We start from the raw sequence: 14,013 nt of genomic DNA on the forward strand, positions 1-14,013 counted from the left end.
TGAATTAGCAGGAGATCTCCTGCTACTACCTGGCAGTTGGCAACCCTACAGGTAAAGTATGGGTGGGGAGGAGTTTCAGGTAGGGTTGCCAGACCCCCGCCAGGGACGAGGATCCGTCGCTTTGAGCCCCCTCCCCCCAGCACCATCCAGCTGGCCAGCAGGGGGTCTTACCAGGCCTAAAATGAGGCCTAGGCCTCGACACCACCGGTGTGATGACGTCACCTCCGGAATTTCCCCCCCAAATACCAGAACGTCTCCCTAATAGTCGACGACGGGATGACATCACTTCTGGAAGTGACACCGTCACACTGCTTGGGCATCACTCACCAATGATGCTGCACCTCTTCATGCTGGCATTGTCAGGGATCATTTTAATTGTCTCTGAAATACTTTTGTTTTTTCCAATCGCTTTGAAATTTGGGAAGCAGGATCTCTTTGGTGAAAGCTTATCCCATGTGGTAGAGTTACACCCCCTCATTTATATCCATTTGAAACCAATGGAAATCATGATCGGACTGATTTCGTAATACAACTGACTTTAATACTGCTATGGAAGAATCAAAGTCAAGATTTCAAAAATGACCAAGGAACTGAACACATGTCTGGCTTTATTTTTTATTTTGTACCACTACTTCATGATGGGCCTGTGGAAGCAAGGCAGGTTTGTTTCTGGCCTCTGCAGCAGAGAATTTGCTCTGATTCCAAGTTATGTGTCATGTGTCTGAGAAGGAATTTACCAAGTCGCAATTAGCCCATAGTGTGAAATTTCCCACCTCTCAGAAAAATTTATTATCACCCCCTTGTAACAATCTTAAATATGGTTATTTCACGTCACCATTGGGTCCATCCCTTTCAAGCCAAGGGAGAGTCCAGGTTCAGGAAAGACATTCATTCTGTCACCTACAGGAGAGCTGTAAAGATCCCACATTAGGAATCTAATAATACAGCTACCTTGGTGGGAATGAGCTATGCACCGTAAACAGGAATGCCTTTCCGGTGCTCTTAGGAGCGACAGAGGAAGAATTCCTAGCGATAACTCACAGTCGGCTCCGAAGGAAGCTGTCCAAGTAAAAGGAAAGGACATTGAAAGGTGAGCAATTAATTTAAAAAAATTACAGTATGGGCAAGGTACAGAGGTATAGAGAATATCGTCAGAGAAACTTAACCTTACAACTGTAAAATATATCAGTGAGAGTTCGGATGTAAGTTATTTAATTTCAATTAACTATCAAGTGGACCTTGATAGGTTCTGTGGCTCAGTGGTAGAGCATCTGCATGGCATGCAAAAGGTCCCAGGTTCAATCCCCGGCATCTCCAGTTAAAGGATCTAGGCAGGAAGGTGATGTGAAAGGCCTCTGCCTGAGACCCTGGAGAGCCGCTGCCTGTCTGAGTAGACAATACTGACTTTGATGGACCAAGGGTTTGATTCAGTATAAGGCAGCTTCCTGTGTTCGTGTGGGATGCTGAGAACAAAAGCAGACCCAGTGTCAAGGGATGGAGTCTAAAGTGAAAGCAAAACTTCGTGTTGTTGTTTTCCATTAACATTTGGGTTGGCTGCAATAGTAATTAGAGCAAGCGTGGTGTAGTGATTAAGAGCAGTGGACTCATCTGGAGAACCGGGTTTGATTCCCCACATCCTCCACATGAAGCCTGCTGGGTGACCTTGGGCTAGTAACAGCTCTCTCCAAAGTGTCTCAGCCCCACCTACCTCACAAGTAGGGTTGCCAACTCCGGATTGGGAAATACCTGGAGATTTTGAGGGCGGAGCCTGAAGAAGGCAGGGTTTGGAGAGGGGAGGGACTTCAATGCCATAAAGTCCAATTGCCAAAGCAGCCATTTTCTCCAGGTGCTGATCTCTGTCACCTGGAGATCAGTTGTAATCCATGTGGAGATTGGCAACCCTACTCACAAGGTGTCTGTTGTGGTGAGGGAAAGAGAAGGTGACTATATGCCAGTTTGAGACTCCTTACAGTAGTGGAAATCAGAGTATAAAAACCAACTCCTCCTCCTCCTCCTTCATAATAATAATAATAATTAATGATCCATTATCCTGATTCGTTTTCAGGTGGCAGAGGGTCACACCTACTAATTTAGTGAAACAGAACACGCTGATACCTTCTGGGCAGTCACTTAATGGCCCCGAATGTCTTGATGACCAGACAGCCAAGAAAAAGAGCTTTTTGAAACAGCTGAGGACAACAGTGAAGAAAATGTTCCCATTCTATGAAAAGGCGAGCAAGAAACCGAAGCAGCAAGGTAGCAAGCCTGCCAAGCTGGCAAAGTCTAAAACATCTGCCATTCCCAAAAAGCACCGTCTCTTTTCTCGGACTGTTACAGAATTATCTCCCCCCAAAATATTTTCAAAACTGAAAAGAAGAAAGCTGTCTCCAAATGGTAATTTAGCTCACTTTACATGACCTTTTTTTGGGGGGGGGGTATTATTTACATTGGAGAGCCCCAGATGTACCACTTAAGGTTTTCAGGCCCTGTGTGGTCATACCTCAAAGGTACATATATTGTGGCCCTACTTATTACATTCCATACAATGCATGGGTGAATGCTGCCCTCTCCTTTTACTGACATCTGAAATGGTACCCTGAAATCCTCCCCTCCATTTATCAGTGCCCAGCCGTGGGTGTGGAGTAGGGTTGCCAGCTCTGGGTTGGGAAATACCTGTAGATTTTTGAGGTGGAGCCTGGGAAAGGCAGCGTTTGGGGAGGGGAAGGATGTAGGCAGGGTATACTTTGGAGTCCACCCTCCAAAGCAGCCATTTTCTCCAGGTGAGCTGATCTTTGTCGCCTGGAAATCAATTGTAATAGTGGGAGATCTCCAGGTGCCACCTGGAGAGTGGCAACTCTAGTGTGGAGAAAGACACGTCACTCCCCTAAACCTACTAACTGAGCAATAGTGAAATCAAGATATGCATTGTGCTGTTGTCACATGTGGTGGGTTGTACAGGTTTGCACGAGACAGTCTTACAGAGCCATCCTACTCTGGTCTATTCAGTGGGGCTTACTCCCAGGAAAGTGTTTTTAGGATGGTACTGTTTGAAAGCCGACTGGACCATTATGCTAAACACATAGCGTAATGGGTTTTGCTGAGGGGAAAAAATCCCTGCCCGAACCGGGTTTGATTCCCCACTCCTCCACATGACTGGCAGAGGCTAATGGTGAACTGGATTTATTTCCCCACTCCTCCACGTGAAGCCAGCTGGGTGACCTTGGGCTAGTCACACTCTCTCAGCTCCACCTACCTCATAGGGTGTCTGTTGTGGGGAGGGGAAGGGAAGGTGATTGTAAGCCCGTTTGATTCTCCTTAAAAGGTAGAGAAAATCAACATATAAAAACCAGCTCTTCTTCTTCTTCTTGCTGCTTTCAGTGGATTTCAACATTCTTCTCCCAGCTGACTTCGCTGTCATCATCATCCTTGTAGAAAGGTATCACTTCTCAAGTAGAACGATCTCTGTTCTTTTTTCAAATATATCCCTCACATCTTGTCTGCTTTAGCCTGTCTCTCTCTCTCTGCATGTGCATGTTACCACACTGCCTTTCAGGGAGGTGAAGCATTTGCAATTGCCTCTGTTCCCCTTATCTGTAGGCACTTGCTCCTTGCTTGCCTGCCTGCCATCCAGAGGGTACAGGAAAAATATTTGTGTCTTTCTTCTGAAAATGTGTTTCCTATTACACTAGCCCTGACCTGGATGGCCCAGGCTAGCCTGATCTCTTCAGATCTCAGAAGCTAAGCAGGGTCAGCCCTGGTTAGTATTTGGATGGGAGACCACCAAGGAAGACCAGGGTTGCTGTGCAGAGGAAGGCACTGGCAAACCACCTCTGCTAGTCTCTTCCCTTGAAAACCCCAAAAGGGGTCGCCATAAGTCGGCTGCGACTTGACGGCACTTTACACACACACACACACACATTACACTAGTGGGGGCTGGGGGATTGCCTCTATCTCTTCCCGCAGTCTGCAGCACCTGAGGTCCATAGAAAATAATATATTTGCCCCTGAGCCTGACTCGTAGGTAGAACATCAGGTCAGAAAACAAAATTGAAAGCAGACAAGCCCAAAAAGCCCTAAAACAATGTAACAATTAACTACCGAGAAGTTCCTCTTTGGTGGGAGCATTTGTTTGTCTTTTTGGTTGGAAGTTGCCCCTTTGTGAATAATTTAGCCTGAGTAGAAAAGCCTTCTTGAAAAATTCTATTTTGCATACTTTGCGGAAATCCAGGAGAGAGGGACCCTTCCTGACCTCCTCAGGCAGGCCATTCTTTTTTGTGTGGAACTCAACAGATTAGAGGTGGTTCAGTTTGGATTTTATTACATTTCCAAATGACCACCCCTACTAGGTGGAAAGGAAGTGTGTCTTCTGGACTAGTTAATCTGGAATGAAAGAATGTGGTTTTATGACTAGGGTTGCCGGGTACTAACTGGAGATCTTCTGCTATTACAACTTATCTTTAGCCGATAGAGATCAGTCCACCTGGAGAAAATGGCTGCTTTGGCAATTGGACTCTATGGCAATGAAGTCCCTCCCCAAACCCCACCCTCCTCAGGCTCCACTTCCAAAACCTCCCGCCGGTGGTGAAGAGGGACCTGGCAACCCTATTTATGATTAATAACAACTATTTGGACTTAAATTTGTGTTATTCTTTCTGCATTTGAAGGAGCAATTCAGTTGGATGTGAATATTGTGGAGGAACATGCACAAAGCATAAGCAGGACAAACACAGTTGTGCAGGCAAGACGGATGACAAGACGCATATCAGTGGTGTCGCTGCCACCAGGGATCCGAAAGGTAATAGGGGAAATTGCAGGCAAATCCATATGCAGAGCTAACTTCTGGGGGATATTTTACAAGAGCTGGAAACCCTCTGGTTTGGAATAAGTCATCCCAAAGGGATGGTGTGGTAGAATTCTTGGGAAAACATTGCCAGCCTGCAGACAAGGTGTGCAATACAGATCAGAAAGAGCTGGGTGTCCAGTGTCTGTTTAGAGTCCCCGGGTCCACTATGATCAGGAGGTCAAGAACCTATAGGGTTGCCAACCTCCAGGTGGCACCTGGAGATCTCCCGACTCCTGCTATTACAACTGATCTCCAGGCGACTAAGATCAGTTCCCCTGGAGAAAATGGCTGCTATGGAAGGTGGGCTCTGTGGCATTACACCCTGCCAACATCCCTCCTCTCTCCAAACCCCAGCCTGGCCAGGGTCCACCCCCCAAATCTCCAGGTATTTCTCAATCCAGAGCTGGCAACCCTAAGAACCTGTATAGCATCAGAGTCTACAGCATGCAGTGTAGCCAAGAAATTGGACACATTTTGAGCAAGTGAAAGAACCTAATGGCACCAGTAGCATCTCACCTTCAGTTCTAAAGAGAAGCTAGGTTTTGATGCCCTGAGTTTCTGAAAATTCTGAAAAGACTTTTACAAGTTAGAATTTGGAATAGGTGGTCAGAGAATGAGATTACAGTATTTGCCTGCCTGCTGTCAGCTCATGATTTTCAACCTCTTGTCCTGCACAGGGCCTCTCAAAGGTCAAGAGAGGCCCAGATAGAGTTGCCAGCTCCAGCCTGGGAAATACCTGAAGATTTTGGGGGTGGAGCCATAAGAGGGTGGGGTTTGGGGAGGAGAAGGACTTCAATAGGGTATAATGCCATAGAAACCACCTTCCAAAGCAGCCATTTTCTCCAAAAGAACTGATCTCTGTCGCCTGGAGATCTGTTGTAATCTCGAGAGATCTCCGGCCATCACCTGGAGGTTGGCAACCCGAGGCCTGGGCCACTTCCATTGCAACCAGTGTTCTCAGTGTTCCACACATCCAGTCGCCACCATTACTGATAATTACAAAATTTGCACTTTGCAAAAACGCAAATAAATTGATGTACATTTTCCCAAATGTACCCATTACGTCTTAGTCTTTGAATTTGATATTTTAAGAACTCGGGGAGCCCATCGGTCTGTCTTTGATATAGGATATTGTTGCCAAATGCGCTGCCTGACCTCCCGCCCTGGTCTTGGCAACTACTTCAGAGACTCATTGTACTGTCTAAGCATTAATAGCCCACTGCTCTGGGCTAGTGCTCTGCTGCATAACCAGGCTGTCCAGGACAAGAGATCGGGTCACCCCTGCAGAACCAGCCAAAGGGAAGCCATGATCCTGACTGTCTCCTGATCCAAAGGGAAGCCATTACACCGAAGCGAGAGCATCACGTCAATCTCTCCTGCAGCCCCCCCCCCAGAATCATGAGAGAAAAACATCTGCCGCAATCTGCATCAGTACTCCTCTGCTGCATCCCTGGAGTGTGGAGATTCACACCTTCCTGCGGTATTGTCGGACATGAGAATATAGAGTCAAGACATCCCGGAGATATGTAAATCATTGGTGCCAGCTTAGTTTACAAATTGTCACTTTGCCCGATCTCTGCATCCGAAGTCTTTGATCCCTTTGTTGTAGATAGGAGCCATCTGGGGAATCTCAACCCCCCCACCCCAGAGAAGGGTATATTTTGCCCTCCCTGACAGAGCAAAAAAAGTTCTTCTTCTTGGTCTCTGCTCTACCTCTCTTTGCTTATATCGTGTGTGTTGAGTTTTGTGGCGCTCCACACACCCCCTCCTCTCTGGTGACTTGGCTGGCTCAAGTCTCCGATACATCCTTCTCCCATTCCCCGCTATATTTCATTCTGTACCTATATGCCACGGATTTTGGACATCTCCATTTCTAGATCGGTAACGTATCACCCAATCAACAATATCCTCTCCTTGAGAAACGTCTCTAATCCTACCTCCTTTTATTCTTAGTTTCTTGTATTTATGTATTTACAACACTTAATGAATGAATCTATATAAACACTTTTAATCTGGAAATCCTTGGTCTGTCGTTATTCTGAGATTCACTGAAAACAACCTTGGTATACATTGGGTGATTCCGCTATATAAATAAATTAGTGCCGCTGCTCATGCTAATTTCCCCAATCAAAGAGCAGTTTCGGTAACAATCTGTTGTATCCAGACTTGAGATCATCGTATCATCTTTGAAGAGATCGCAGACACCTTATACTATTCCTGATTTTTGAGGGAAGTCTGCTTGACTCTTAGAAATATATTACAGACTCTATTGGATAGTAAAAAGCCTATGTATTGAACAGTAAGCTTTCCTCTGTGTGTATATCCCACTCTCTCCTTACTTCGATTGTGTCTTTCACGACTTTGTAGCATTCATGGCATATTTCGAGCCGAGTGCTGGTCTTTATTTTTACCTGTACCTTACAGTGCAGGTGATTTTTGTTTTTTGATAATAACCTCCAGTTACTAGCTGGAGATCTCCTGCTATTACAACTGATCTCCAGCTGATAGAGATCAGTTCACCTGGAGAAAATGGTCACTTTGGCAATTGGAATTTATGGCATTGAAGTCCCTCCCCAAACTCCGCCCTCCTCAGGCTCCGCCCCAAAAATCTCCCCCTGGTGGCGAAGAGGGGCCTGGCAACCCTATTCCCATGAGTTGTTTTGCTTTTCCATCACAACAGTAGTGTCATTCTCCCTCTCTGCTCTTGAACTGGAGCGTCGGCGTCAATATCCACACGCACTGATCCTTTCGTCCCTTGGCTGCACAATTCCTGTTTTTCGAGCGCTCAATTTAATCTGTGTGGCGCAACTCTTTCGCTAAGTGCAGGAACAGAGAGGTTAACACAATGAAGATGTCTTGTGGATTAGGAACCGCTCCCCCTCCTCCATTATACAACTACTTGACCTGCGGGAGAAAAGGTTAATAAACCCAAGCAGACTGTGGATTAGAAAGACAGGGATGGAGCTGGCAGGCCTTCGTCCTTTATTGTAGTGGCATAAAACCAAATTTAAAAGGAGCTTTAAGTTTCTTAAGAATTCAATGTGCATGACACCTGCTGGAGGAATTCTCTCTTTTTTCCCTCAGCCATTTCCCAATCCTGGGCAGCAGAATTCTGAAGGAAAACTGCCTGCCAAATCATTTTATTTCAAGCTACTGCAGCCCTCTGCTGGTCAGACTCAAAATCAAATTTTGGTTGCTTTGTTCATAAATGTGACCAAAATCAGTATTGTCTACTCAGACTGGCAGCAGCTCTCCAGGGTCTCAGGCAGGGGTCTTTCACATCACCTATTTGCCTAGTCCCTTTAACTGGAGATGCCAGGGATTAAACCTGGGACCTTCTGCATGCCAAGCAGATGGATGTTCTACCACTGAGCCACAGTCCCTCCCCCAACACATTCAGGGCTTGCTTATTTATGGGAAAACATGTGATACAGGTTTCAAATTTTTCAGCATATCGCCAGTGATCTAATGCACTGGTAATCACTCTGAGGCTCAGAAGCTATACTTGGCTCTTTCACATCCCACTTGCAGCTCTTCTTCTAGTTTTAAGTTTCAGAAGTTTGCTGTGTGCCTTCAACAGCATTCCCAGAAGTAAGCATACCACGGCTGGAAATGAAGCAACACCAGCAATGAACTTGAGTTAAAACCATAGTTGTATATATTTAATGTTAGTGTGTATGTGTTTGGTAGGGTGATACCTTTTTGGCTAGGGCTGCCAGGTCCCTCTTCGCCACTGGCAGGAGGTTTTTGGGGCGAAGCCTGAGGAAGGAAGGCTTTGGGGAGGGACTTCAATGTCATAGAGTCCAATTGACAAAGCAGCCATTTTCTCCAGGTGAACTGATCTCTATCGGCTGGAGATCAGCTGTAATAGCAGGAGATCTACAGCTAGTACCTGGAGGTTGGCAACCCTATTTTTGGCTGATGGTGATTGCAAATGGGGTTCTCTCCAAGCCACTAATCTAATAGGTCTGATAAGAGTGCAGGTAGTTCTGTTTGTAGAGGAACTTCCTTATTTTTGATAAGGCAGGAAAACCCAAGTATGAATTATGGAAACAGTCTCTGAATGTTTTTCTTGTTGGGTTTACAGGGTTCAGATCTTCCTAAGAAGAAGACTTTCCCAGCATTCAAAAAGAAGGAAAAAAGTATACCACCAGTGTGGTACCTTTCAGACATAACAGTAGGGAATCTTCAAATGCAGGTATCTTCAAATAACACACTAATTTTATCATTCAGCAAGGGTCTTTAAAGGTTTTTGTTAAAGCACATTACTTAGAAGCTGGCTGTAGTGGCATTACTTCTCTGCAATGCAGTTACAAGGAGAGTATAAGAATTACTTCTCATCACTGGATGCAACCACCACTAATCTATGCTGGAACGTTCGTTAGAAATCAGGGTTGCTCTGAATTGTATGGGTTATTGATTGATGTTGCTATCTCACATATAGGTGACTTTGGTTTCTTGTCAAATATTTGATGTTACACATCTTTAAAGACTGGAGTTTGTCACAGTTTAGCCATCGCCTGATAAAGTTCTTTTGTCGTTCCAGTATCAGTGATTTTGCAAATGGATTTGTGTGGCAGCAAGTCTGGCATTTCAAACATACAAAATGCCATGGCTCATCTCCCAAACCTTGAGGTCTGCATGACCCAACTTCGAAATCTTAAATTGGGATGGTGCTAAAAGAGATATGGGAACTGTAGCCTCTGTATTCTCAAAAGGCATTAACAGAAAGCTGAAAATATCTAGTTATCTTATTATGAAATTAAGGAATATGTACCTTGTTGCACAATTTTGACAAAAGCACCTGAAAATTGTCTCCCAGAACAGAGATGCGAGGCCCTTTTTAGTCTGCAAGCACTTTTGGATTTTTGAGAACAGGGTGGTACAGCTGCTACCAAATGGCTGCCCAGGGGGTTGGGTCCAGTGATCAAATATTGGGACGTTCCAAGCCAAGTGTCCTCCTGTAATTAATATCTGTTTCAGTATGGGTGCTCCCTGCAGATAGAAAGGTGATTCCTCTGGATTCTTCTGAAGCCCCTGCTGCTCCAAAGAGATTGTGGAAAACCAGGGTTAGCTCTTTGCTTTGAGGAAAATATGCTTTGGGAAAGAAGGAAGTGGACAGAAGAAAACACATGGCACTCACAGGCACCATGTTGGGGATAACTGACATAGACATACCTTTCTACCATCTAAAGCTGTAAAATTTGCCAAGAGTAGAGCTACCTTCTATGCAGATTTTATGAGAAATTGTTAAAGAGGTTTACCAAAAAAGGTAGTTTTATATGGAAATTCATCACTAGAGTAGGTGTGTGACCTCATTAACAAACAATTTCTTGTGGCATGGGTTTCTGTAGGTTAAGAACATAAGAAAGGCCCTGCTGGATCAGACCAAGGCCCATCAAGTCCAGCAGTCTGTTCACATAGTGGCCAACCAGGTGCCTCTAGGAAGCCACAAACAAGGTTCATGTCAACATGCCACTTAATCATTGACATCATGGCTATATCAGCCTTTTAACAATGGCATAAATGGTTATTTTTAATAAAATAAGGGCTCAGATTGTTAAAAGCCACAAAAGCATCCTGAAATCTACATCATTCACATATTATAAAAATGCAGATGTGCCCATCCATTAACTGATTACTACCTCAAAAAACCCCACAAGGATATTGACTTGTTTTAACACAAATATTTACCATATCATGTATTAGAGGTTGAGATTCTCTGAAAATTATATCCATCACAAACATAGTTGAAAAGGAAAATGGTGTTTTGCTTTAATCATGTTAAAAGGAAACGTGTAAGATGAGAGTCAGAAGGAAGGAGCCCCCACTTTCCCAAATAACTCTATTTTCATTTCACTATTTCCTAACATCCCTTGAAACCTTGCCTGACATTTGTTTATTTGTTTAAAACGTACATTAGCTGCCTTTCTATCTTGTGGACCTCCAGGCAGCTTACAATGTAAATAAAACAACAGTTACAACACACTTAAAAGACAATTTAAAATCTCAATTTGGACTGCCAATAAATAAGAACTAAATCACTCAAATGGTGTTCTAAATAACACTGTCATCAGCAGCCTCCTGACAATTCAAAGGGAGGGGGTCGGGTGCACCTCTCTGGGAAGGTTGTCCCATAATCCTTGGTCCTGACATTGGTACTAAGTATCCCATGCAGATTCTAGAATATTTTAGGATGTGAATGACTCTAGGGCCTATAAACCTGCTTTTTCCTGCTTCGGCCTGACTTGTGAGCAGCCGAAAACCTGAAGGGCATGCTTCTGTAGCCTTGTTCACAAATTACAGTGAACATGTAATATAGACTGGGTACTGTGTGCATTTGTTTTGCTTTATACACCTGCTGAGTAATCCTCATGTTACCTTCAACGCATGTACAGCTGAACTGAAACCGCCAGGTTTATCCAGGTTTTGGTCCCTGGTTTCATTGCAAAGTGAACCCATGCTGCCTCCTTCTTACAAACAGGCTTCCTCAGGAGGTGGTAAGCTCTCCTTCCCTGGAGGTTTTTAATAAGAGGTTAGATGGCCATCTGTCAGCAATGCTGATTCTATGACCTTAAGCAGATGATGAGAGGGAGGGCATCTTGGCCATCTTCTGGCATGGAGTAGGGGGTCACCGGGGGAGGTAGTTGTGAATTTCCTGCATTGTGCAGGGGGTTGGACTAGATGACCCTGGTGGTCCCTTCCAACTATAATTTTATGAGATATACACACATACATGCAGGGCGTACATACTTTCACTGAAACATGTCAACAAAGCTTACATCTTTCTCCTCTCCTGTTTTATTGTCACAACAACCATGTGAGGTAAGTTAGGCTGATAATGTGCGACTGGCCCAAGGTAACACAGCAAGCTTCCAAATCAGAGTAATGATTTGAACCTGGTCTCCCAGACCCTGGTCTAAAACTCTAACCACTACACAACACGAGCTTTTGTGGAGTGGCTGCTGTTGAACAGAAGCAAGTAGCCAGTGCTGAGTTAGTCACGAGGTATCAAGTTACCTGGTGGTTGCTGGTGGGCCGGGCCCTGATGAGTCCTCCCTTAAAGACCGAAACAGCCCTGGAATGGGCCCTGCCCTCCCTTTCACTGACAGGTTTGAAAGCAGGCAATACAGTTGTGGTTGCCTAGAGAGCACCACAATGGCCACCAAAAGGGTATTTGTTTGTTAAAGCTACAGGTGTTGCTTTTGTTATTTTGGGGTTTTTTAATTCTCAATTTTTAAAAAAAGATTTCATATTTTTCTGCAAACTCGGTCTTTTTTTACATTTGTAGAAAGATCTGTCTTGCCTGTTAATGGCTCTGGTCTCCAGATTTGGCCATGTTGAAAATTAGATATATTTACAACCAGAAACCTGCAAGGACTTGCAGGGGGCACCTCCTTTTTCCCCTTCCCACAGTATTTCCTTTGTCTCTTCCTGGCAGCCCCCATATCCTGTTCTCTTTCCAGGCTTCTTTCTCACCTATCAACTTCCCCTGCCCCCAATCTTCACCTTTATTTAATTCATTTTATACCCTGCCTTTCTTCCCAATAGGGAGCCATAGCAACTGTTATTCTCTTGTCCACCATTTTATCCTCGTAACAGCCATGTGAGGTAGATTACACTGAGTGACTGGCCCATTCATAACAGGGTGGGGATTCAGACCTGGGACTCCCAGTTCTTAGTCTAATACTCTTATCAGTACAACACACAGACTTCCATGAGGTGGCTGCTAATGAATAGTAGTAACAAGGTTGTTCACTGGGCCTGGGTGATTCATGCAAGTCACGTGGTAGTGAAACACCTGGTGGTTCCTGCCAGGCCTGGCCTCAATTACTCCTCTCTTCAGGGAAGCACGAAGGGGTGCAGGAGTGGACTAGGAGGCCCTGGAAGAGCCCTGCCCCCTCCTCCTGCCCTTTACTGACAGAAGCCAAGGTTTCAAGGCTGGCAGTACTGTAGCTGCGATTGCTTAGCAACCCCAAAGTGGCCACTGAGGGAGTTAATTTCTTAAAGATATAGGAATTGGTTCTATTATTTTGGGAGTGTTAGTGTCTCCAATTTTTAAAATTTAAATACAGATTTTTCTGCAAACCTGAAGCTTTTCTCAGATTTGTAGAAAGATCTGTCTTGTATGCCCATGGCCCGTCTCTGGATTTAAGTATCCACAGATTTGGTCACGGCAAAAATTAGATGTACTGATATCATGCAAGATTTTATTCTACAGAACATTTGTTGAAGATTCCAGAAATACCCTCAAACCATAGTATGGATCTTTCCATTTCAAACAAATGCTTCTAAATAAGGGTATGCCTTTAGATATTTCCAATCCCAAACACTGCCTAAATTCCCTGTTCAGTGTTAGATCAAAAATACCCAATCCAAAACTAAAACAAGGAATTTGGGACAGTGTTTTGGATCAGAAATATCGGAATGCATGCACCTACTACCAAATATACTGTGAGACTGTATCCTACTGCAGCTTTAGTGGTAGATGCGTACTGTAACCATGTATTGATTTAGCACATTTTCCCAAATATTCAGAGAACATAATCTCAGTAATCCTTAAAACAACCCAATAAGGAAGACTATATTATTTCCATATTATATTGGGTGGACTGATAGCATGTACCACAAGGCACTCAGAGTTCACAGAGCTGAGATTTGAACAAGGACTTCCAGCTCACAGCTCATGTTCTTAATCACTGCCAGACGCTATTTGCAAGGACAGCATCTGTCACATAGAGCTTGCGGTGTAAACAGTTTCTACATTTCACCACTGTAGCGTTTCCCCCACCAGTCCCTTAGATGACTAAAGCCTTTCATCTTTCTTTCAGATCAAATAAATTTGCTTTTCTTTTGCTATACGTCAGGTTTTTTAATACCTATTTCTCACTAGGTGGATAATCTCTTGGATAACATCAGTGAAAGATCCATACAATTACTGGCTCTGAGAAGCGCAGAGCTACAACAATGTGAATCTTTGGGAAACAAGATACTTCAGTCCTCTAAGCAGTTTCAAAGGGTATCCTTAAGGACTACAAAGAAGCATAAACGGAAAAATATGTGTTTTCCATGTAGATGTTGTTGCTGACAACCACCTGGGATGGTAAAAGTAGAAAAGATTTCAAGTTAGTTACATTTACATTTCAGCAGTGGCGATTTGCTATTTCAGT

At 44.2% G+C, this 14,013-nt stretch overlaps 1 protein-coding gene across 1 annotated transcript; it reads left to right on the top strand.

Annotated features, from left to right (window-relative positions):
• Positions 1–212: 212 nt before the first annotated feature.
• Positions 213–13,985, top strand: C1H3orf49 (chromosome 1 C3orf49 homolog). Its single transcript, XM_056846672.1, has 7 exons — positions 213–358; positions 1,007–1,090; positions 2,066–2,394; positions 4,665–4,795; positions 8,701–8,707; positions 8,938–9,041; positions 13,737–13,985. Exons 1-7 carry the CDS (start codon positions 213–215, stop codon positions 13,929–13,931), a joined length of 996 nt encoding a protein of 331 aa, XP_056702650.1. The 3' UTR covers positions 13,932–13,985.
• The last annotated feature ends 28 nt before the right edge of the window (positions 13,986–14,013 follow it).

The sequence above is a fragment of the Euleptes europaea genome, chromosome 1 (genome assembly GCF_029931775.1).
Source record: "Euleptes europaea isolate rEulEur1 chromosome 1, rEulEur1.hap1, whole genome shotgun sequence".
NCBI lineage: Eukaryota > Metazoa > Chordata > Lepidosauria > Squamata > Sphaerodactylidae > Euleptes > Euleptes europaea.

Bases quoted from the DNA above. Each gene is read 5' to 3' on its own strand.
- C1H3orf49 (XM_056846672.1), top strand. From the start codon at position 213: ATGACGTCACCTCCGGAATTTCCCCCCCAAATACCAGAACGTCTCCCT. The intron at 359-1,006 runs GTCAGGGATCAT...CGGTGCTCTTAG, and splicing joins CACCTCTTCATGCTGGCATT to GAGCGACAGAGGAAGAATTC. The intron at 1,091-2,065 runs GTGAGCAATTAA...ATTCGTTTTCAG, and splicing joins AAAGGAAAGGACATTGAAAG to GTGGCAGAGGGTCACACCTA.